Genomic DNA, 23,366 nt, shown 5'->3' with positions numbered 1-23,366 from the left:
CATTTTCATTCACCACAGACATTCATAACAGATAGATACATGCCTAACAAACAGACAAGCCGACACACAGAGAGAAACGAATTACAGCTTCGCAGGCGGCCCCGTCTGAAACACCGCCCCCTTAGGCGCCACCGCCGGCTGCCAGTGGTACCTATCCTTGGCATAGATCTCAGCCGAGGGCTTCCAGTCCTTGGAGCCCTCGAGCAGCGCGGTGCGGATCACGTACTTGGACGGGTTGACGGCCTGGTGGTGGTAGACGTGGGCGGTGCAGTTGGGGCAGTAGTAGCAGTGCACCGGGTTGCCCGAGTCGCCGTAGTAGGTGTAGGCTTTCAGCTCGCCCTTGTCGAGGCGGAAGTCCTCGCGCGGGATGATCTGGTTGAGCGTGTAGTCGGTGCCGGAGAGGTATTTGCAGGTGCCGCAGTGGCTGTAGTAGTTAGTATATGTACATACATATCTTTATGTTGTAGGTAGGGAGGTAGGTGCTAGGCTACTCACCACAGCACATGGCTCTTATCCTCCAGCCTGACGGTCCATTCCGTCTGCTTGCAGTGGCAGCGGCCTTTGATGAGGGACATTTTGTGCAGCGTTTATTGGTGGAGTGTTGAATATGTCGTCGTATAGGATGGTAGATAGATAGATCGATAATGATAATACCCTGTTGGTTGGCTCTTGAATGACTGATGAATTGAAGACAATCCACCAAGGTCCTTCTTTCTTTCGCGTTCAATCAATAAATAGGATGGATGGAAGGGGAGGGAGAGAGAGGAGGAGAGGGGAGGGGAGCAATAACCGAAGAATATTATTTATTCGTTATTATTCCATCTCTCTTAACCGAAGGACCTGCAGATAGCATAGCATAGTATCCAGCTCTCTCTGCTGGCACGCTTTCTTTCTCCTCATCTTCCCCGCACGCACGAACTCACTATCCAGCATGGTTCTACATATGTATCTGCGTAATGTTATTCAGCTGAGACAGGATTACCTAAGTACGGAGGAGCATTGTCCATCTTTCCCCACTCGAACGAACGATCGAGATCAGGCAGGAATCATTTATTTGATTTTGGTTGGTTGGTTGATCGACAGGACTACTATAAGTAATTACGTACCATACCAGACAAGACAGACAGAATACACAACCTAGGTACCTACATACAGGTCAAGATGGCGATAATACTGTACACGCAATTGACGGCAAGTTCTGCGGTCGATAATTTATGATAATAGTCAGATAGGTAGGTATTCTTGCAAATAGAGATACATATCTACAAGTATAAAACGAAAGAGAAAGAAGAATCGAGCAAAGGAAGCAGCCATGTCAAGACTAATAATTACTGACTGGTGGAGTCCTCCGTATTATTTATGGGGAAACTTGCGGGGTAGCTAGCGGAGTAATATGGGGTAGAAACACAAGGTGGATAAATCACAATGATCAACCTTCTCCGCAAGTATGGAGTATGGCCACTGACTGCCCTGTACATGTACCCTCTGCTTGTTATCATTACTGATCCTATATATTATTACGATCATATCATTATTTATTCTTCTGTTCTCTCATACGGTCCTATACAAAAAACTACTCCTGTTATATGTACTGTCGATGGACGGGCAGACGGCCGGATACACATTCTCCGCATTAGAGAGTTAGAGCCAGTCAGCAGAATTATCTATCCTGTGGGTATTTATTTAGAATTACGTGTGTTTGGCAGGCTGGATCTGTGTTCCGGCCCCAAGAACGTAGTACATGTACTTACCAGGTATATGTATGGGTCCAAAGATGCGGGGAAAGTAACGTCAGTCAGTCAGTCGGTCAGTATGATACGTATCATATCACTGTAGATGGAGTGTCTGTCCAAGACAGAGGGAAATAAATCCCTCGTACCTGCCCATCATACCACCTGGTCAGTTTGATCACCTTTTGCTGTGTTATTTAGTTTTCAGGATGTTTCCAGTCTGGTCTAATTCATGGTCTGTTTGGTTGTGTAAACTGCTACTATCCTTGGCACAAGGACCTGGGGGTAATGACGCATGCACAGTAACTCCAATCTGTATTATTTCTTAAGTATCCGTAAAATACTAGTATTACTTTCCCTCGGTCCGAATTTCTCTCCACACACCCAATTATCTCCTCATTAAGGTCTATTCCTCATTTGACATTATTTAAAGATGAATGTCATCGCCCGCTGTCTTCAGGCTTGCGTCCGTAGACAATGACCCTATTCGACGATTAGGCACAGTTATGTACACTACGTATTAGATTTCTCAACTTACACTTCATAGTAGATCCGCTGCTCGCCGTCTCTCAGCACTTCCTGAGTCTTGCGGATAAACTCGCGCGCTTGGTCGGCCGTCCACTGGAGCTGTCAGCATGTTCTCTCTCAGATCACCTACCTAGGTGGTTGAACGCACCCCCATATACCTCGTGCTGAGGGCCATGATCCACCCCTCCATGCCCACTTCCCAGAACTCGCGATACCACCGTCCGATCTCGCGCAGTCGTGCGTCCGACGCCCACGTCCCGATTGGCCACTTGAATCGTACCTCGCGGACGTCCTCGAATCCGGCCTCCCTCATCGCCTGCTGCATCGTGTCCGCGATGTGCCACGACTTGCCCGTCTTGACGCCGCACTGCTTCCAGAATTGGTACCACTGGTGGAAGATCGAAAGGGAGGAGGAGTACTCCCCAGAAAGACTGTGTGGGACGAGAGACATTTCCGCTTGTTCGATGTATCCTCCTGGCCTTAGGTGGCTGGACCGTGTCAGAACGTCTAGACCGCTTTGCTGGTTCTACTCACTCGATGGGCTCTTACTCAAAGCTCTGCTCGTAGAACGTAGGCCAATCTTCCACACTCCCAAAAAGACACCGCACGTGTATCAGATCGAAGGGCTGCCTGCCTTCGTCCAGGTACGTCCACTTCGAGCAGCAGTCGTCGACTTCCAGACGCAGGTTCGGCCGGACGGCATCCTCCCAGATGGGCGACAGGTCGGTTCCTGGCTGTCTCAGCAGATCATTCATGAAAGGAAATAGTCTGTCTTACTCACCTAATATTTCTGCGTCCGGGTATGCGTCTGCAAAGTTCCTGTACCCCAAAAGTCAGAAATATAGAATCGCAAAACACGCATTCAGCACGTACGTCGCCCACAGCCCGATCCCCGTTCCGATGTCGAGGACATGTCGCGGATTCGATATAGGAGCCAGCAGGAGTTTGTCTTTCAACGTCAGGCAAAACAGATGGTGCCTACGCCAGTTAGCTATAGTACTATGGTACTGCATCTGCAGATCACATACGTGATCACCTGGTGATACGCATCCTTGTCGTCGTTCGGACCCCAGTATGAGCCGTCTCCTGAGGCCGGCAGACTAGTAAGCTATGCACCTTGACAAGAGAAACGAGAGGAAATAAACGTACGATACGAATGGTACCGACGACCATTTTCGTACCGGTAGGATTTTGCCGGCGAGAGAAGGACTCTGGTTCTGTCGGCGTTATAAGCGGGGCTCTCTTTATATTCAATCGATAGATAGATAGATGATTGCTTCGACTTACGAAGAAGTGTCATCTTTGTCGTCGTCGTCGGAATATGACCCGATATGGTTCTGCACGGCATCAGCTGGTGCTTAATACCAACTATTGGTTTTTGTGGATCAATCCTACGCTTGAAGGCTGTCGTGGAATCCGTGCACTCATCCGGGCTTGCGTCTGCTTCGAAACCATCGACTCGAACGGTCGTTGGTCGAGTGATCTCATATCAACTCTCAATCACTGCAATGAGGTAGCAGACAGTCGCAACGTATAACACCTGCGTCTGCGGATAGTATCAGATATCGACGACGACCGTAGAATATCCCCAAATACTGATGAGTATGAGTATCTAACGAAATGAGAAGAAGAAGATGATGATGATAAACTTAGCATCCCAATCCAAGCGAACTCTGGCATCATACCAATTTATATATCCGTGAATCTCGAGTCTCTCTACCAAGCACATAACGTACCTATACACCGCCAGTTCGAAAGAATCTCAACTCAAGTAAAAAGAATATAGAAACGGTTCCGATGTTGAAACATAGCTGTCTTCTTGTCAACTTGTTTCATCGAAGGCCTGGCTGCAGATCCTTCTGGTTCAGGTATTTGCAACCCCCGCCAAGCAGGATGCCCAAGAAACCATGCTGGCGCAGTCACGCAGCCACGCAGTGCTGCTTCCAGAAAAAGAGTGTCCATGCATGTAGGTCTAGATGAGCAGTATGCGCTAGGCAACACGTGTGTGGTGGCCCGTAGTCCTGTCATCGGGTCTCGGATCTCAGCCGAGTACTGTGCATAGAGATATGTATCAGGTGTTCAGGTTCAGGTTTCAGGTGCTCCGACAACATTCCAGAGAAACCACGCGCTGCCGTGGTTGGTTGAGAAGTGGAGACGAAACAAAACAGCAGCCCCCATACCTAAGTTCTGCACATTTTTTTTGTTTTGTTTCAAGTCGATATAAGCCATGCTGTTTTTCTTTTTTGTTTTTCTGCTCGTGGTGTGGTGTGGTGTGGTTTGCCAAATTCCCATGACCATGTGTGAAAGAAGGCATGTGCCACGCTTCTCACGAGGCCGAGTCAGGCGAAAGGCAATGCAATGCAATGCAATGCTACAACAGTGTTCACCTGCCTAATTAATCAGTCAGGTTTTGTAATAATCAATGCCACCTTGTGCTAGTGAGCTCTGTGGGCATGTGCTCACCAGGCCAATGCAACAGATATGTACTACTGTACATAATGCTACCATTAATAGTAGCCGTGTACTTCTCCCTGCTTCAGATGCTAGGAATAGGCGTGGAATTTTATATGATCGACACCTAATTCTCTGATCAAATGGCGGTGGATGAAATGAAAGTGTTTTCTTCATTGATTTGATGTCTTCCCATAGACATGGACATGGGTTGAGAATGTTGCAAGTAATAATAGAGAGCTTTGCGTTGTATACCAATGTTTTGCAATTTCGTTGTCTGTCTTTCTGTTATTCTTTGTGTTGCTAATATTTTTTTTTCCTTTTTGCTATTATCTTTTTCTTTCATCCATTTTTTTATCGTCTACTGTCTACTGTATATTGTCTAATGAGAGACTCTAATCCGGAACTCATTCGATTAGTATTTATTTAATTTCAGAACCAGCTGTATTCCGTTCATTCATGGGAGTTTTTTTTTTTGATTTTCTTTCTAGGAACACAATAACGAATAACAGTAACCACCAACGCCCGTTCCAGCGCCAAATGATATCGACAAAAAAGCAAAGCAAAGCAAAGAAAAGCAAGTGTAATTAGTAGGCATGACGTAGGCGATGCCTATTCATTAGGTGATCCCAGATCTCAGTTAAAAGCAGAAAAAGAAAGGACATGGACAAAAACAAGAAACATCTGTGTTTTCGATTTCCTAAATCGATAGTTCAATTGACAATATACCGTTGATAACTCGTTGAAGGCGAGAATAGCGTTTCGATACGACACAACACGGTCAAGATTAACTGTCTCCCTTCGCAGCCGCGCCGGCTTTCTTCTGCCGCCACAGGCAAATGCTGCAAAACACAGAGAACGCGAACAAGATACTAGACAAAATCAGCACTTGGATCAATGTAACGAGGAATACTGTAACTGCTTACCACAACGCGATGCTGAGCCCCCAGATTGACTTCATTTCAAGGCAGACCGCCTTGGAGGCGCCGATGAATTCGCTGTAGACAATAGTGCCGCCCTCTTTGTTCAGGTAGTTGCCCAGATTGGTGGCAAAGGCATATGCGGACGAGTCGCTGCCGGTCACCTTGCCGATCACGTTGCAGTTCAGATAAGAGAGCGGCTTGCCGACCACCACCGCTACAACGATGACCGCAATCAGCAGAAGCCCGTCCATCGCCGCATTGATAAGGAACGGCAAGATGTTGTCGATGAAGAGGATGAAAGTGAGTGCGCAGTAGAGAACGGCGATGCAAGTCTGCATTGCGAATGAGTATAAACGTCAAGTATTGTCAATTCAAACCACCACTTACCACGCTGATCACACCAACGAGAACATTGGGCGGGGTCAGATTATTGGAGACCATCTCCGCGATGAAGTTTGCGGTCATGCCAATGATCGCAATGAGAGACATGGCCTGGAAGATGCGGACAATCTGGAAGGTTGCGCCCAGCGCGCCATACTGGTTTCCAGGCATGGTGACGGATATGCAAAAAGCAGATAATGGAATCAAGAAATAGTTCGTATAGATAGTCTTCGACAGACAAATGAAGGTGAAGTGTAGGTGCTATACAAATTCCAACTGGCTCGGCTGTACCAAAGAAATGTCTTGCCAGAAGAGAGAATGAAAAGGGTTCTCTTTAAGGAAAGAAGATGCCGTTTAAATAACAGAGGCTCAAATGAAAGACAAGGAAAGAAAAGAAATTTGTCAGATAACTCGCTGAGTCACTAGTGGTTGCTGGAACAAAGGAACCGGGGCCCTGGCATTGGGGATATGCCCCTTAAGTATCCAAAGAATGGAGTCATCATCTGAATCATCCTCCATAAGAAGCTCATTCACCAAGCTCTAATGAGCAGCAAAGCTCCATTGCCCGTACACACTGCAAGTATAGCAACGTTGAAGCTGATCGCAACAAGCGCCGGGGCAGCCAATCAGCGGGCGCGAAGTATAACGACTAGCTGCTGCCCGTTTCGGCTGCTCCTCCAAATAGAACAGCGTCTCCGCCCTGGCGCTTACGTCCTAGACGCGGCTTCTGCACGACTCTTCCTGTCCAACGGTTGCGCTCGCACGGAGAAAACTGATACAGAATGTCACGGCCATGCGGAAGGCCTAGAATTTTGAGATTCCTGCAGGGAATGATCTGCTTTGATCGTCCACCGGAGATGGTCGAGACCGATTTTGCACTGCCACCTCGCGATGCATGAATATTTCCGAAAGCTTGAACTATTTCCTTTCTGAAAAGGAATACTTGCGATACGCTGTCAAGCTGTGGAATTCTAGGCCGCCAATGAAAGCCTCGAGCAGCAAACCTGCCGTCTAAGATCCAAGCTGCTACCAAGGGAGACCTGCTGGAACTCACCAAGCAAACTAGGTGCAGCCTCACTCTTGAAAGTACTCTGGATACTGGCATGGACATGTATGAGGATCTAGATCAGTGGGCGTGGATAAGAACCACAGTCCAGGCCTTGACGCTCGAAGCCCGCCACCAAGACTCCAGAAGCGCTCAACGTGGAGGATTCCATGCTTGGGACAAATCGCATTCGAGCCTTGTCATGGCTTTGTCCTTCATCATTCAAGTATCCAATTGTCACTCCATTGTGCACCGTTGTTAAATTAGCTTGTCGCTGTCTATGCAACAAAGGAGAGGAGTTCCAGAACTGGTCAATGAGACAAAGAAAAAAGACAAGAAAAGAAACAAAGGAAGAGTTTGGATCCCTTTCAAATTTATCTCAGGCGGTAGAATTCATAGCAATGCGTATCGTAAGGCTTTCGCTGTCAGTCAAATTTCAGCTTCTTGCAGGGTTTAATCGAACTTAGTGTCATGACGTCCTAGGAAAGTGGGCAATTGTCACAATATCGTAACAGTCTGAGCCTGAACAAATATATCCTAGGCTGTAATTAAGATTCATCAGCTGTAGAGTGCGCCTGTGATGGCAGCACAGTCCACAGCATCGTGTTGAACTTGGACAGTTACTAAGCTCATCTCACCGCCCACGCGGTGAGCGATACTGCCGGCAGAATCGAAAATTCGTCAAATCAACTGGGACGGCTGCTAAGAATCAGCAACAATCGAGATCAGTTTGGCTCTGCAAAGAGTACAATTGATCCTGGTCAAGAGAGTCATCGGGAATGGTTCCAAATGCGCCATGGATGAGGGGTTCTCTCCACAAGTCGTCCGCGATGCAGGCCTACGCCTGCGCTCGCTGCGTCCGGTCGCAGCAGCGCTCAGTGGTCTCCATCGCGGCCCTGTCCATCCGCTCTCGAAATAGTCGTTTTTTCGGCGCCAATATTCCACGACGTGCCTTTTACAGTGATCATAAGGTTTTTCTCGGAAAATAGCGACCTTCTCTGCATTCACCTTGCTGACTTCTGCATCTAGACATCTCCGAGCTCGGACGTGCGGACGGCCGTCGATGAGATCCTGTTGAAGTCCGAATTCGAAGCGAAGAAGGACATTCGAGATTATCTGCGGAAATGGCAGGAACACCACGATAACTCTGCAGACCCGGTTCGCGGCCCCGGCACGACGAACCCCCTGAAGAAAGAGGAATCATTGGTGGGGAACATGTTGAACGACAGCCGGGAGGCCTATGACGCCGGAGGCGACAGGGAGCGCGCTGACGAGGAAGAGAAGACCGAGTTTTTCCACGACATGGACGAGGGAAATGATATGAAAGCCTTTCTGGAGCCAGGTGACCTGGTCGGCCTTCAATCGTAAGCTGCCAGCCCGTCCAATTCTGACTGCCCTCCCATGTCCTAACGGCTGCTGTCTAGTGCTCATGGCACCATGACCATGGCGATCTATATCCGCTCCGTCCAGAAACAGCAGCAATTCTATACCTCCCGAGGAAAGTGGCGAGTAGCCTCCAATAAAGACCTTGACTACGTTCTGAAAGGGTTTGCTCCGAGGGAACTGGTCCAAAGGCTGCATCCATACCTGCCCGATGGTGTCACCGAGGCCAACACCGAAATACAGTCGTTCATCGAAGGGGGCGTACCGCGACCAGTTGGCGCTCCTCTCATTCTCATGCTACAAGAGTTTGAGGAACAAGCCCGAAGCTTTTACAGGGAACATCCCAGCGAATTGGACAACATATACGACCGGGTTGCTGACGAAAACGAGCGTCTGGAATTCACAGTTCAGAAATTGGCTGCTAAAGCTTTGGGGATGGACGAGTCAGAGTTGACCGATCCTATCTTGTTTCTGGTTCACAGGGCCGTGACACGATATCCTTTTGTCATCGATTACGATCGGACATCCGTCTTTACCGATCATTACTTGGTGCAGCCAAAGCGGGTCGCTAAAGTCATCGAGACCGTGGGGAATTGGGTTCGGGAACACCAGGACCATCTCGCCCGAGTTGCTATGGGCAAGGAGTCAAATTTCAAGGATCATCCTTTGCAGAAATTCATCAACAAGGCACAGCGGTTGATCCGCCAAAGCCGAAATGTTCGGTCGCCTACGACGATGGCCAACGTGGGCCCAACAGCGCAGAGATTTTCAGCCGACGAGACTAAGGACGGCCGGGTCTACCGTGAGGTTCCAACGGAGAAGTTCAGCGACACCGATCGGATGATCATTGAATATCTGCAGCTCTATTGCATCCCTCCACGACGAATGAGATCTGGCATTATGAGATATGCAGGGGCTCATATCATGCGATCCACCGGTATGTACAGCACTCTGACCCTGTATTCTGGATCCGTGCCGCTCTTCCTTCAAGAACTGGGGTGATTGCCCCTTGGGAGAATCTGAACGTGTTGGACCAGACTCTCGCTCTGCCAGGTCATGGGATATCGTCTCGTTCGGATAAACAGATGCAAAATACGTGGCAGACGGCTAGCGCAATGTGTGGTAACCCCCCCCAGGATGTGATGCAGGATCTGAGGACCGACTGGGGGGACTTGCCGGTTTACTGTGTGGACGATGTTGATTCGAAGGAGATTGATGATGGTGTTTCTTTGGAAAAGGTTCCTGGATCCAGCGACACGTACTGGATTCGCGTCCACGTTGCAAATCCGTCTGCCTTTATTCCTCATGACCATACCGTCGCACAGTATGCTGCCCATCGTTTTCAAACTTTATATGTTCCTGAACGCACATATCCCATGTTGCCGGAGCCTTTGACAGGGAAATACTTCAGTCTGGCTCCCGGTCGCCCGACATTGACCATCAGCGCCAAGATCAATACAGAAGGAGAGGTTCTCGAGACCAACATCGTCAATGGGTACATTCGCAATGTCATCTATCTGACTCATGACAAACTGCGTGAGCTTTTTGCTGGCGGTCCTAAGAAACAGCCAAAGACGTTTGTCGTGGGCGGAGAACTGCCACAGCAGAAGGCCGGAAGGGAATTGCGAGAGACACTAACCGAGGAGGACAAGAAGACTTTCCAAACCCTCAGACAAATTATGCTTGGCTTCAGGAATCAACTGAAAAAGAATGGTGCATTCTCCTGGCCTGAGAAAATCGAGACGCCTGTCTCTGTCTACGGCGGGAGGAACCTGCCCAAGCATCGGCTGGACGTTACGCAAGGGCGCTACTTCCTTGGAGACCCTGTCATTTCGCTACAGTGGCGAGATTATGACCCTCACGTAGTTCCCGATCTAACCAAAGAGAATCTAATCTCGACAATCATGAATTTCGCTTGCTGGGTCACCGGGCGATGGTGTGCTGATCGCAACATTCCCGTCATCTACGATGGGACGTGGTATCATCCCGAGTACCCGCCGCTCACCAGCGAAAACATTTCGCAGTACGGAGGCAAGAATTGGCTTTTGTATGCACCTCCTCGAGGCATCTCTTCCTCCAGTGTACTCACCCATTATGCGCTGGGTTTCGACGCCTATGTGAAAAGCACCAGTCCGCTGAGGCGATTCTCCGACATGCTGGCCCATTACCAGGTCGAGGCCGCCCTGCGCTACGAAAGCCAACATGGCCGGAAGTTCGACGCGACGCAGGATCCGTCTGTCTTGCCATTTCCCAGGAGCGAAGTGGACAGGGTTATCGAACGGTCCCGGTGGCTTCGTCCGCGGATAATGCAATGCGAGTCCGCTTCGTACCAGTTCTGGGCTTGCCAGCTGCTCTTCCGAGCGTTCTATTTCAACGAGTGCGAGCTGCCGGAGACGTTCCCCTGCGTGGTGCACCAGCCGCTGTCGCACGTCACCCTGTCGCAGACGGAGCATCTGGAGGGATACGTGGCCTACAACCTGCCATTCGGGGTTCGATGTCAACTTTTCGTACCTCGCGACTTCCCGGAGGTGGAGATGCTCAGTGTCGTGGACGCCAAGATCATTGCTGTTGATCTGGCGCGAGAGGTGGTCATCATGGAAGCGGTTCGGCTGGTCAAACACTTTGAGAGAATTGGCGAATGGGCTTGAGGCGTCTACTCTGTACACATGTTGATTTAACGGTTCTGCGTTCATTTTGGAATATTCACATGATGCACCATATAGGATAGGGGGTTGCCCGGGTTCACAACACTGTACAATATTACTCATGTATTTATATATTGATGGATCATGCTTTGAAATTACCATAGATCTTCTCCCTACTGTCAACTTTAAAGTTTTTCTAGTAGTTGGACTGACACAATTTTCGAAGCCTACACTTTTCCCTATTTAAGGGATTTAAAATGAATAATATATTTTCCATAATTCCAGTGCATATGTTTGATTGATTGAGCAGGGCGTCCAAGCCATTGACAACAACATCATCTTCCAAAGACGCCCCTTGAATATCCCCAATACATATTCATACAATTAAAAAAAGTATCACAATGGTATTCATAATGAGTAGTACTTTCCACCCGAAATATCAAATATATTGTACAGTACAGAAGCCATCCCTATCCCTCTCTCTTCCTCTCTCTCTTTTTTTCAAGGATAGGCAAGCAAGCCGCTCCAAGTTTTTCGCTTCTTGTCAGACGACGTTTTTAAAAATACCATCGCCATCTTCGTCAAAGAAACTGACTGCCTCCGACGAGGGAAAGCGAAATCATGATGTTGCGACGAACAGTGTTCGGTAAATTGGAGTAGTCGTTTACAGACTGGAATTTGCGGAGAACATAAGTATCAGCTTTTATTTTGTTGCTCGAACGGGGGAAACAAAAAGTGTCAAGGAGAGAGAAAGTAGCTAGCTAGCTACTTCGCAGGTTGGAAGTCAGTGAGTGGACTTACGGAGGAAGAAGGAATTCGCTCAGACTGCTGTGAAGGAAAGCCACTGCGGCCTGTATCGTATTCGCATCAGTCGTCAGTTCAAGAAAACAATTGAATGAAAAATATCCCTCGAACGTACGCCAAAGACCAGCACACTCCTCACAATGGTAGCATTCTCGGACGAGGTCAGTTCCTTGTATGCGGCGCTCAGGAAGCCTTCCTGTTGCCGGCGGCTGGCGGAAGAGGACTGGACGACGACACGCTTGGGAGCCATGGCGCAGGACTTAGTGACTCTTCTCAGACAGAAAAGAAATTAGGGAGATAGATCTTTGTTGAAGGGAAGTGTGTAGTTATTGTCTTGTCGTGTCAATCGTCGGAAATCGGCGACTCGAGAAATCTTTCCGCCGTTGCGAGCTTAGCTTGGCGTCATGATTTTGCGCTTTGAGCTTGCCTGGGCGGCCGGAGTGTTTTCGGAAGCTGTCTAATTAGTAGCGTCAACTGTACCATCCGAAAGAAGTATGTGAGGCGCGCGAGAAATAAGAAAAGAAATTCTGTATTATAATTGAGTGCTGATATTTTTATTTTTTTTCTTTTGTTTTCTGTGGATACGGTTATTCGAATTCCTGTCTGTGGTAACACAAGTCCGACTGCAGGCTCATAGTCGTCGCTGTTTCGGCGGCGGCGTACTGTCGCAGCAACTTCAGCTTCTGTTCTATCCGCGTCCGGAACATCAGTTTCTACGTCAACCCTGCACATAATGACGAGCATTGATGATATTTTCAAGGTATACCCGCGATCTTGCCTTGCTATTTTCCATCTGTAACCATACTAACCTGTCCTCTGCAGAAACCTGCAGTTGGGGGATCCGGATCCGCCAAGCGCAAACTAGAGCCCGTTAAAGATCCCAGTACGCATCCCCCGCATGCTTTCGTCACTGGTACATGAATTTATATGTTTGCGCAACTTGCTGATACGAACGAATAACAGATGAGCTGTATAAAGCCGCCAAGCTAGAGACCAACGGCGATGTGAAGAGCAAAGGGAAGGCCCCCGCCGTGGAGGACGGAGAGGAGGAGAGCGAGGTCGCGGGACCGGAACTGCCGCCCGATTTCGACCAGGAAGATGTGCCTGACGATGAGGAGGGCCGCTTCTTCGGCGGAGGTATGGGGCGGCAGACCGCCCAGGCTATGGAATATCTCGATCAGCAGGAAAAAGAGCGAGGGGAGGTCGCGGTAGGTGGACAGTCCATTGCGTGGTCCTGGTTTTCAGACTAATGTGATGGCACTCCTCAGCCGGAGAAATTTGACACGGCCTGGGTGCGCCGACTCGCGCTGAACTTTGAGAAACGGATATCGAAGAACGCGGAGCTGCGCGCCAAATTCGAGAATGACCCGCAAAAGTAGGTGGTGGGCTGAAGGCGAGATCGATCTTGGCATTAGGAACACTGCTAATCACGGTCTGTTTGCTAGATTCATGGCCTCCGAAGCCGACCTCGACACCGAGATCAAGTCCCTCTCGATCCTTTCGGAGCATCCAGAGCTATACGAAGAGTTCGCGAAGCTGGGCTGCGCGGGCTCATTGGTGTCGCTCTTGTCGCACGACAACACCGACATTGCTATCGATGCGATCCAGATCATCAGCGAGTTGACGGATGAAGATGTGCAAGCTGAACAGGAACAGTGGGACAGTCTGGTCAACGCAATGGTACGGTCGAATATCTCGTCATATGGTAACTCACGCAGGGCTAACAATGTTACAAAACAGCTGGACGCCGATGTGATAGAGCTTTTAGTACAAAATCTCTCCCGTTTGGACGAATCCAACGAGGCGGACAGAGCGGGAGTTTATTATACTCTAAGTGAGTGCGCCAGCATTGAACTACATCCCCGGAACTTACGCTGACATTTCCTCAGATGTATTCGAAAACTTGGCCTCGCAAGCATCGATTGCGGAGAAGATCGGGCAAGATGCCAACGTCATGCCTTGGCTCCTGAAGCGTATACAGCAGAAAGAAACCCCCGTCAGCCAGAACAAACAATACGCCGCTGAGATTCTAGCAATCCTACTACAATCGTCCACGCAAAACCGGAAGAAGTTCGCCGAGTTAGATGGAGTCGACGTCCTTCTTCGGCTTCTCAGTGCCTACCGGAGGCGCGACCCTGAGAAAGACTCGGACGAGGAGGAATACGTGGAAAATCTGTTTGACTGTCTCACCTGTGTCGTTGATGAGGACGAGGGTAAAGACAAGTTCGTGGAGGCAGAAGGAGTCGAGCTGGCTCAGATCATGCTCAGGGAGGGCAAGCTCAGCAAGCAACGCGCGTTGCGGACTCTCGATCATGCCCTTGCGGGCCAGGGAGGTGCTGCTGCCTGCGAACGGCTCGTGGAGATAGCAGGACTGAGGACAATCTTTGGCATGTTTATGAGGAAGGTGAGTGCTATTCTAGCCTTGGGAGCTCTATCCGAAGCTAAACTATCACAGCAAGAGAGTCAGACGATCGAGCATCTACTTGGTATTTTTGCCTCCCTCTTGCGCATGCTTCCCGGAGGTTCCGCAGCGCGGATTCGCACACTGGCCAAATTTATGGAGAAGGACTACGAGAAGATCCAGAAACTGATCACGCTCCGCCGCGAGTACGCCTCCCGATTAGCGCCTGTCGAACAGGCCATCGAGAGAGAGCGACGGAGCTTGGACGAGACGGAGCAGGAGGAGATGGCTGGTGAATGGCTCTCTCGGCGTCTCGATGCGGGCCTCTTTTCGTTGCAGGTACGTGTTGTGGACCTGGTAGATTTTATTTCCGGATAGCTCACAATCTCTCTCAGACCATTGATGTTATCCTTGCATGGCTTGTGGCAGAGGATGACGGCGCAAAGAGTAAGATCTCGTCTCTCTTGGCCGATCGGGACGAAGACTTGTCCCTCATCCGAGCGACTTTGCAAGGTGAGCAATTATTGTGCATTCTTTCTTCGATTATCCCTGATCTGACGTATTTCACAGAGCAAATGAGCGATCTTGGCGACGACGACCCTGGCCAGAAGGATCTAAAAGAGATGCTTTCAACGTTAATGCAGTTTCTGTAATGATTCTAATGAGTGTGGTGTTGAACTAGTTCTCCTGTAATATAGAATTCACGTGTAATTGCAAAAGCAGTGAAGGACGCATATCTGTTTGTTGTATATTCTTTGTAGTTGTAGATGAAAGCAAGCTTGGCACGTGACTGGGTCCACTGGCTGCGCTAAGACGTATTAGGACTAGCGCTGTGGCGGCTCTGCAGCTAATCAGGGAAGCCGGCCCAGCCAGAACTCGGTGATCAAAGCATCCATCCATCCCTCCAGCATCTCTTTCACCAACCTGTCCCATCACGGCTGGCTTGGGATCTCACCTTGCCATCCTCTCGGGATTTGCATCTTGTCGTGGTCGTCCTGTCGCGACTGTGACCTGGGGGACTTAGCTGGTGAGGATCTCGCCCTGACTGCGTTGCGACCGGCCGAGACTCGATCTTTTTCTCCGAGCGCGTCGCGCCTTCTGCGCTCCGTTGCTGAGTTTTTCGCCCGTCACCGACAGCTCTCTGTGTCGCTTAATCTCTGCTCACGATGGCGGAATACGACGAGAACTACGAGGAGGAGTTCTACGAGGATGGGGAGGAGGGCATCACCTCCGAAGACTGTTGGACGGTCATTTCTTCTTTCTTTGAGTCCAAGGGTCTGGTGTCCCAGCAGCTGGACTCCTTCGATGAGTTCATCTCTTCGACGATGCAAGAACTGGTCGAGGAGCAAGGCCAGGTGACGCTCGATCAGACGATCCCGCCCGCGGAAGATGAAGTCGACCCCGTCGTTCTCCGCCGCTACGAGCTCAAGTTCGGCACCGTGATGCTGGCCCGACCGTCCATGACGGAAGGTGATGGAGCGACGAGTATCATGTTACCCATGGAGGCCCGCCACCGAAACCTGACCTACGCCAGTCCCCTTTATCTCGGAATCACGAAAAGGATCACCGAAGGCCGCGAGCGACCGATTGCGGATCGCGATGATGAGGACATGGGGGACGCTGATGAGGAGCGGAAGAATCGAGGCACATACCTGCACTGGGAACAGAAGGAGCTGCCGCCGGACCAAGCCGAAGAGGAGAACGTCTTCATTGGCAAGATGCCCATCATGCTCAAATCGAAGTACTGTATCCTCAAGGATCTGAGCGAGCAGGCTCTCTACAACTGGAACGAGTGCCCTTACGACTCCGGCGGTTACTTCATCATCAACGGAAGTGAGAAGGTTCTTATCGCGCAGGAACGGAGTGCTGGAAACATCGTCCAGGTCTTCAAGAAGGCACCGCCCAGCCCGACCCCCTATGTGGCGGAGATCCGAAGTGCTGTCGAGAAGGGTTCGCGGATCCTGTCGCAGCTGACTCTGAAGCTGTTTGCGAAAGGCGACACTGCCAAGGGAGGGTTTGGCCCAACGATCAGGTCGACGCTGCCCTACGTCAAGACCGACATACCCATTGTGGTCGTCTTCCGAGCACTGGGCGTTGTGTCGGACGAAGACATCTTGAATCACATCTGTTACGACCGAAATGATACCCCGATGATGGAGATGCTGAAGCCGTGTATCGAGGAAGGTTTTGTCATCCAGGATCGTGAAGTTGCGCTTGACTTTATCGCGAAGAGAGGATCATCACAGACGAGCATGAACCACGAAAGACGTGTGAGATACGCAAGGGAGATTATGCAGAAGGAGTTCCTTCCTCACATCTCACAAAGTGAGGGAAGTGAGACTCGGAAGGCTTTCTTCTTGGGCTACATGGTCCACAAACTTCTCCAGTGTGCCCTGGGTCGTCGCGATGTTGATGACCGAGACCACTTTGGCAAGAAACGTCTTGATCTAGCCGGTCCTCTGCTCGCAACTCTCTTCCGGACTCTCTTCACTAGGCTCACAAGAGACCTGCAGCGCTACGTGCAGCGGTGTGTTGAGACCAACCGCGAGATCTACTTGAACATTGGTGTCAAGGCCAGCACCCTGACGGGAGGCTTGAAATATGCCCTCGCCACCGGTAACTGGGGTGAGCAGAAGAAAGCGATGAGTTCCAAGGCTGGTGTGTCACAGGTGCTGAGTCGCTATACGTACGCCTCTACTCTGTCGCATCTTCGTCGAACCAACACCCCCATCGGTCGAGATGGAAAGATTGCCAAGCCCCGTCAGCTGCATAACACACACTGGGGTCTTGTTTGCCCTGCCGAGACGCCTGAAGGTCAGGCTTGTGGTCTGGTCAAGAATCTGGCGCTGATGTGCTACATTACTGTGGGTACGCCCAGCGAGCCCATCATCGACTTCATGATCCAGCGTAATATGGAAGTGCTGGAGGAGTTTGAGCCTCAAGTTACACCCAACGCCACTAAGGTGTTCGTCAACGGTGTTTGGGTCGGCGTACACCGTGATCCTACGCACCTGGTCAACACGATTCTCTCCCTTCGCCGGCGTAACATGATCTCCCACGAGGTCAGCTTGGTTCGGGACATCCGTGACCGGGAGTTCAAGATCTTCACCGATGCCGGTCGTGTCTGTCGGCCGCTCTTTGTCATTGACAATGACCCGAAGAGTGAAAACTGCGGAAACCTGGTTCTCAACAAGGACCATATCCGCAGACTGGAGATGGATCGGGAGTTGCCACCGGATTTGGATCCGGAAGAGCGGCGAGAACGGTATTTCGGCTGGGATGGTCTCGTCAAGTCGGGTGTCGTCGAATATGTGGATGCGGAAGAAGAGGAGACGATCATGATTGTCATGACCCCCGAGGATCTGGAGATCCAAAAGCAGCTCCAGGCAGGCTACGCATTGCCTGAGGAGAGCGGGGACCCGAACAAGCGAGTGCGTTCGGTTCTCAGCCAGAAGGCTCACACCTGGACGCACTGTGAGATCCACCCCAGCATGATCCTGGGTATCTGTGCCAGCATCATCCCCTTCCCCGACCACAACCAGTCTCCTCGTAACACCTATCAGTCTGCTATGGGTAAACAAGCTATGGGTGTCTTCCTGACCAACTTTGACCAGCGGATGGAGACGATGGCCAACATCCTGTACTATCCGCAGAAGCCACTGGCAACTACCCGATCTATGGAATTCCTCAAGTTCCGAGAGCTGCCGGCCGGCCAGAACGCCATCGTTGCCATCGCCTGCTACTCGGGCTACAACCAAGAAGATTCCGTTATTATGAACCAAAGCAGTATCGACCGCGGCCTGTTCCGCAGTTTGTTCTACCGCACCTACACGGAGAGCGAAAAGATGGTCGGCTTGACCGTCGTCGAGCGGTTCGAAAAGCCGATGCGGTCCGACACCATCGGTATGAGAAAGGGTACCTACGATAAGCTCGATGACGACGGTATCGTCTCACCGGGTGTTCGTGTGAACGGTGAGGATATCATCATCGGCAAGACGGCGCCTCTGGCACCCGAGTCCGAGGAGCTGGGTCAGAGAACCAAGGCTCACACGAAGCTGGACGTGTCTACGCCGCTGAGGGCGACCGAGTCGGGAATTGTCGATCAGGTCCTCATCACCACGAGCAACGACGATCTGAAGTTCGTCAAGGTCCGGATGCGGACGACCAAGATCCCGCAGATTGGCGACAAGTTCGCGTCTCGCCACGGACAGAAAGGAACGATCGGTATCACGTACCGACAAGAGGACATGCCCTTCACGCGAGAGGGCATTGTCCCCGATCTGATCATCAACCCGCACGCCATCCCGTCGCGGATGACCATTGCGCACTTGATCGAGTGCCAGCTCAGCAAGGTGTCGGCGCTGCGTGGGTTCGAAGGTGACGCGACGCCCTTCACGGACGTGACGGTCGACTCGATCTCGCGACTGCTCCGCGAGCACGGCTACCAGTCGCGTGGATTTGAGGTGATGTACAACGGTCATACGGGACGCAAGCTGGTCGCGCAGGTGTTCTTGGGCCCCACGTACTACCAGCGTCTGCGGCACATGGTCGACGATAAGATCCACGCCCGTGCCCGGGGACCGACGCAGATCCTGACGCGGCAGCCGGTGGAAGGTCGAGCGCGAGACGGTGGTCTGCGGTTCGGAGAGATGGAACGCGACTGTATGATCGCCCACGGCGCAAGTGCCTTCCTGAAGGAGCGTCTCTTTGATGTGTCGGACCCGTTCCGCGTCCACATCTGCGACGACTGCGGGTTGATGACACCGATAGCGTAAGTTCCCCTTCGATGGTTATGGTCTGCTTTTCTGCCGGATGACTAACGTGGAATCTCTGCAGGAAACTCAAGAAGGGCCTCTTCGAGTGTCGCTTGTGTAACAACAAGCACCGGATCTCGCAGGTCCACATTCCGTATGCCGCCAAGTTGCTCTTCCAGGAGTTGGCGGCCATGAACATTGCAGCGCGCATGTTCACCAACCGGTCCGGCGTGTCTGTGCGGTAACTCTATTCCTAGCGCTTATTATCCGGGCTTTTCCGTATGCAGTGATATTTTGATATTTGACCTTTCGATTACCAATGGCATGACAGGCATCGATGAGGCGTACAGCGTTTTTTTTATTTCTTTTCTTTTTCATTTACTAGTTAACCCTACAGTTGTTGGTGAAGAGACGGCAGGTATGCTTGCACATTCAGGCCATGGTTTGTATTTCTTTCTACTCGACAGTTGATTCCTGTATGAAAGACATGGCGCTGTTCTGTCCCCAGCCTGATTTGATCCGTGCACCCTGGCTGGTTGGCGACGCTAAATCTGTACTGTACTTTTAGAAAAGAATGCCCATAGACACATTGGCGATGACATTGACCGTGAGATAAGGTATCATTGCATGGAATCAGTCTCGAGTAGGCCATTCCAGAGGATGTTTCTGAGGATATCACCGTTGCTATGAGCCGGCAATGGGCAATGTAGCCATGCACGACGTGCATGAGCAGGAGGGTATAAAAATAGCCATCTGCATAGCACTACTGCAGAAGATATCTTCCTCAGGGCCGTGAGTGGTGCGCTGAATTCTGCCGGGGATCGCGGGCGCCTAACGGAGCAACGTCGTTGGGCGATCGGCCAGTCTCTGCCACGCCTCCGCTTTCCCCTCAGCAACAATCCTCTCTCACAATTAATTCATATTTCATTATTATTGATGCATTCGATCTTCTGATCGCAACCGTCTTGTCCAGACTCGTCCGGCAAGCCAATCATTCTCACGCTTTACCCGCCCATCAACATCCCCCGCCGTCTGTCTGCTGCCATTGGCGGAGGTTTTCTCTCCATCAGTTCGTCTACAGTCCTGTCAGCGCGAGACGACTGCAATGCCCGCAAGGCTGCATCGCTCAGCTGGACGCGCGCAGGCGTTCCCTGACTCCGGCTAATTGCTCTGGCTGCAGCTGGCCAGGATGGATGCCTCCCCCGCCGTGGTTGGTCCCCGCAACCCCCGGCACATAAGATCTCGCGATCGGCCGCTCGATTCTCAATTTTCTCTTCTTCTTCTTTTTCTTCTCCAGCAAGTCTCTTCTTTTTGTTTCTTTTCTTAGAGCTGCTGCCCTTGGTTTTGGAGTACCTGAGTGCACTGGTTGCACTTGGTCGTCGTGGTTGATCGTGTTTGTGTTTTTGTTTCCTTATTCGTTTATATTTGCTACACGCGACGAGCTGTGCTCGTTTATTAATCTCTCTCCCAGTCGCATTTGGGTACTTCTGAACCAGACAACCGATTCACAACGGCGGTGATCTGTCGCTGGTCGACAGTTGCGTTGTGCAAGCAGCTCTTCTTGCTCGAACCTTGGATATTGTCGTCAATATCAAGGTTCTTCAAGGTTCTTCAAGGTTCTTTTGCTTTGTTTTTTTGTTTTGTTTCTCGTGGGCAGGACCCTTGTCAATTTAATCGAAGAGACAGCGTACATACTGTCTCCGTTTTAATTTCGTCGTTAATACATCGCGATCGATTGTCTTGGTTGTTATTTTTTTTTTGACCGGCGACAATCGTCGATACGCTGTACAGAGGGTTGTTTGTTTCTCGATAGCCCTCTCCGTTAATTCTAATTGTTGACTTTGTTCGACTTCGGTCGCCGTGCAGTCACCCTGGAGAACCTAACAGTCGTCGCGACGACATCTTTCTGAAACTCCGAGGAACTTCTCCGTCGAAGAAGCTCTGTCCTATCCGTGCGATTTGAAACGGAAGTCTCTTCGACAAGTCTGCCCACATCACTTTTTACTTTCACTTATTTGATTCCATTTTTAATATCTATTTTTCGTCTCTCTGCAAAATGGCCGCTGTGCAACTGAGCTTTTCTATTCGCACTTCCAGCAGTGTCAAGACAGTCCATCTGGTGGGCTCCTGGGACAACTACTCCCGCCAGCTGCCTCTGTCCAAGGATCCCTCCAAGCCCGGCGCGTGGACGGGCAAGTTCCGCTTCCAGACTTCTGTTCTTCAGCTGGGTGGACGGTACTGGTATTACGTATGTCCCGTTGTCCTACCCTGATGCGCGGAGCAGAAAACTAATGGTGATAGTACATCATGGACGGGTACCATGTCTCTCACGACCCTGCCGTGGAATACACCGTCGAACCCACGACCGGTCGCAAGCTCAACATCCTCGACGTCCCGTATGGCAACGACTCTCCCACCAGCACCGGCCGTAGCCGCCGCGACTCGATGGACATCCCCAAGGGCCGTGCGCTGTCTCCGTCCAAGATCCAGCACCCCAAGCCGTCCAAGCCGTACGCCTCGCGCCAGATCCGCGAAGCCGACTTCGCCGCGCCGACGGTGGACCAACTCACCAGGCGGTTCGCCGAGTCGCGTCTGTCGGACGACTACTCGTACTCCAACAGCCCGCCCAGCTCCGTGGGCTCGTCGCTGTCCTCGCGCACCGACAGCTCATCCCCGTCGTCGCTGTCGTCGATGAGCGACCCGCCCACGCCGGTGTGTCGCTGCGAGCGGTACGGCATCACGCGCAAGGGCGACCGCGTCAAGCTCGACTGCGGCGGCAGCCGGTGCGGCTACACGGATTCGTCCGAGTCGAGCTGCTCGTCTGACTCGGAGTCTGATGACGACTATCGGAGGGCACGCCATGAAGTGCGACGACAGGGAATTGTTGTGCGGCGGTGAAATAATTAATCGTCTAGACGAGGGCCAAGAAGCTGGAAGACGAAGAAGAAAACGCTTTACGTTTTACGTGAAAATGTTGACCATTGCTCGCGGTGATTATTCACTCCCGTCGCTCCTTTGCCAACGAATTACGATTGAAAATTCGTTTTCGAGAAAAGCAGCCAGTCCACAACCACCGTCGTCAACACGCGTCGCAGTTATATCTATTCGTTTTGACAAAAACAAATCGAAAAAAAAAAAGTCCGATATCTGATAAATAATAATCTCGACAACCGAAACAACAAACAACAAAGCCGGTTGTGTTCGACGACAAGGCCAAGGACAGGGTCACTCCCTCCACAGTTGACCTGACCTGATCGAATCGCTTGAACGTTCACGAGTCCTGCAGGATAGAATCAGCCATCAAACCAGCCAGCCATCAAGCGAGCTGGTCTCGCTTCGTGGTGTGTTTGGTGTGGTGTGATGTGTCTTGTCTGGCCTCCTGTGGGGTTATTATCGTCAATGTTCGAGTCGAGTCGAGTCAGCAAGCAGCAACTGTGAAGGGTTACGTAACTCTATCACAGACACAGCCAGCATGCTACGACACGACACGATCAATCAATACCCGCTCCGTTGCTACACACAGTCAAGGCAATCAATGCATGCACGCGGTGGTGATTGTGGCACGGCCAGGCGGGATTTGAATCGAGACAAGACAAGACAAGACAAGACAACGCTGTGTATCGACGCATATTCCATTCCTCTGTGTCTGTCGCAAGGAAAGGAAAGGAAAGAGGAAGAAGAAAGCGTTGATACAGTACTCCCAGCGCACATACACAGAACATCAAACTCAAACAAGATCAAGCAAGAAACAAAATGATGATCAGGAAGATGATTGATTAATGGACACGGGCATGGGCAATAATTAATAACTGGGGACTATGTATGTAGCTAGTGATACACGTCAAGTCAAGTGCCTAAGTCTCTAGAGTAGGGTAGTGTAGGGTAGGAGGCAATCAATCATCAATCATCAATAATAAATAAATGAATGAATGAATGGACATTCACTCTCTTCTTCGTCTTCCGAGCAACTCACCAACAAAACCGAACCGAAAATAAGTAATTTTTTTCAAAAAAAAGGATTATTCACTGGCTCTGGTTAGTTAAAATCATTCTGATTCTGTTCCTGATTTTCTATATATAACTTCAATAACGTAACGCAACGGTATGTGGAAACTCCATGCTTATCTACATACATATGTACAGTACAGTACATACATACATCATACATGTATTAGTTCTAGATCTTCTACTTGAGTTCTAGGGTTAATAATAATGAGAAAAGGATGACAATGACAATGACGAACACGATGACAAAGATGAGGATGGATTTAGATGAGAAGGTATTTATTTATCGATGATAAGTAAACCAGCAAGAAAAATA

The 23,366-nt window shown here is 50.5% G+C and overlaps 7 protein-coding genes across 7 annotated transcripts; 4 read left to right on the top strand and 3 right to left on the bottom strand.

Moving 5' to 3' along the window:
- Window positions 1-81: 81 nt before the first annotated feature.
- Window positions 82-575, bottom strand: T310_5547 (uncharacterized protein; the record flags this gene model as incomplete). The annotated part of the gene is made up of 2 exons (XM_013471586.1): window positions 82-424; window positions 496-575. 2 exons carry the CDS (start codon window positions 573-575, stop codon window positions 82-84), a joined length of 423 nt encoding a protein of 140 aa, XP_013327040.1.
- A 1,595-nt stretch (window positions 576-2,170) lies between these two features.
- Window positions 2,171-3,558, bottom strand: T310_5546 (uncharacterized protein; the record flags this gene model as incomplete). Its single annotated transcript, XM_013471585.1, has 9 exons — window positions 2,171-2,213; window positions 2,269-2,351; window positions 2,407-2,746; window positions 2,808-2,988; window positions 3,040-3,077; window positions 3,132-3,236; window positions 3,287-3,366; window positions 3,408-3,475; window positions 3,546-3,558. The coding sequence occupies 9 exons, from the start codon at window positions 3,556-3,558 to the stop codon at window positions 2,171-2,173; spliced, it is 951 nt and encodes a 316-aa protein (XP_013327039.1).
- Window positions 3,559-5,631: 2,073 nt separating this feature from the next.
- T310_5545 (uncharacterized protein) lies at window positions 5,632-6,184 on the bottom strand (the record flags this gene model as incomplete). The annotated part of the gene is made up of 2 exons (XM_013471584.1): window positions 5,632-5,964; window positions 6,020-6,184. 2 exons carry the CDS (start codon window positions 6,182-6,184, stop codon window positions 5,632-5,634), a joined length of 498 nt encoding a protein of 165 aa, XP_013327038.1.
- A 1,704-nt stretch (window positions 6,185-7,888) lies between these two features.
- On the top strand, window positions 7,889-11,089 carry T310_5544 (Mitochondrial exoribonuclease Cyt-4; the record flags this gene model as incomplete). Its single annotated transcript, XM_013471583.1, has 4 exons — window positions 7,889-8,029; window positions 8,088-8,422; window positions 8,483-9,378; window positions 9,495-11,089. 4 exons carry the CDS (start codon window positions 7,889-7,891, stop codon window positions 11,087-11,089), a joined length of 2,967 nt encoding a protein of 988 aa, XP_013327037.1.
- A 1,534-nt stretch (window positions 11,090-12,623) lies between these two features.
- T310_5543 (DUF1716 domain protein) lies at window positions 12,624-14,944 on the top strand (the record flags this gene model as incomplete). The annotated part of the gene is made up of 8 exons (XM_013471582.1): window positions 12,624-12,650; window positions 12,713-12,803; window positions 12,854-13,121; window positions 13,270-13,724; window positions 13,780-14,294; window positions 14,346-14,630; window positions 14,687-14,804; window positions 14,862-14,944. 8 exons carry the CDS (start codon window positions 12,624-12,626, stop codon window positions 14,942-14,944), a joined length of 1,842 nt encoding a protein of 613 aa, XP_013327036.1.
- A 513-nt stretch (window positions 14,945-15,457) lies between these two features.
- On the top strand, window positions 15,458-19,290 carry T310_5542 (DNA-directed RNA polymerase II subunit RPB2; the record flags this gene model as incomplete). Its single annotated transcript, XM_013471581.1, has 3 exons — window positions 15,458-16,132; window positions 16,175-19,062; window positions 19,128-19,290. 3 exons carry the CDS (start codon window positions 15,458-15,460, stop codon window positions 19,288-19,290), a joined length of 3,726 nt encoding a protein of 1,241 aa, XP_013327035.1.
- A 1,811-nt stretch (window positions 19,291-21,101) lies between these two features.
- Window positions 21,102-22,014, top strand: T310_5541 (uncharacterized protein; the record flags this gene model as incomplete). Its single annotated transcript, XM_013471580.1, has 3 exons — window positions 21,102-21,293; window positions 21,347-21,931; window positions 21,961-22,014. 3 exons carry the CDS (start codon window positions 21,102-21,104, stop codon window positions 22,012-22,014), a joined length of 831 nt encoding a protein of 276 aa, XP_013327034.1.
- Between the last annotated feature and the right edge of the window lie 1,352 nt (window positions 22,015-23,366).

The sequence above is a fragment of the Rasamsonia emersonii genome, assembly GCF_000968595.1.
Source record: "Rasamsonia emersonii CBS 393.64 chromosome Unknown ctg1118621760297, whole genome shotgun sequence".
Taxonomy (NCBI): Eukaryota; Fungi; Ascomycota; class Eurotiomycetes; order Eurotiales; family Trichocomaceae; genus Rasamsonia; species Rasamsonia emersonii.
Note: the sequence above shows the minus strand (reverse complement) of the source record. Positions and strands in the feature narration are given on the sequence as shown.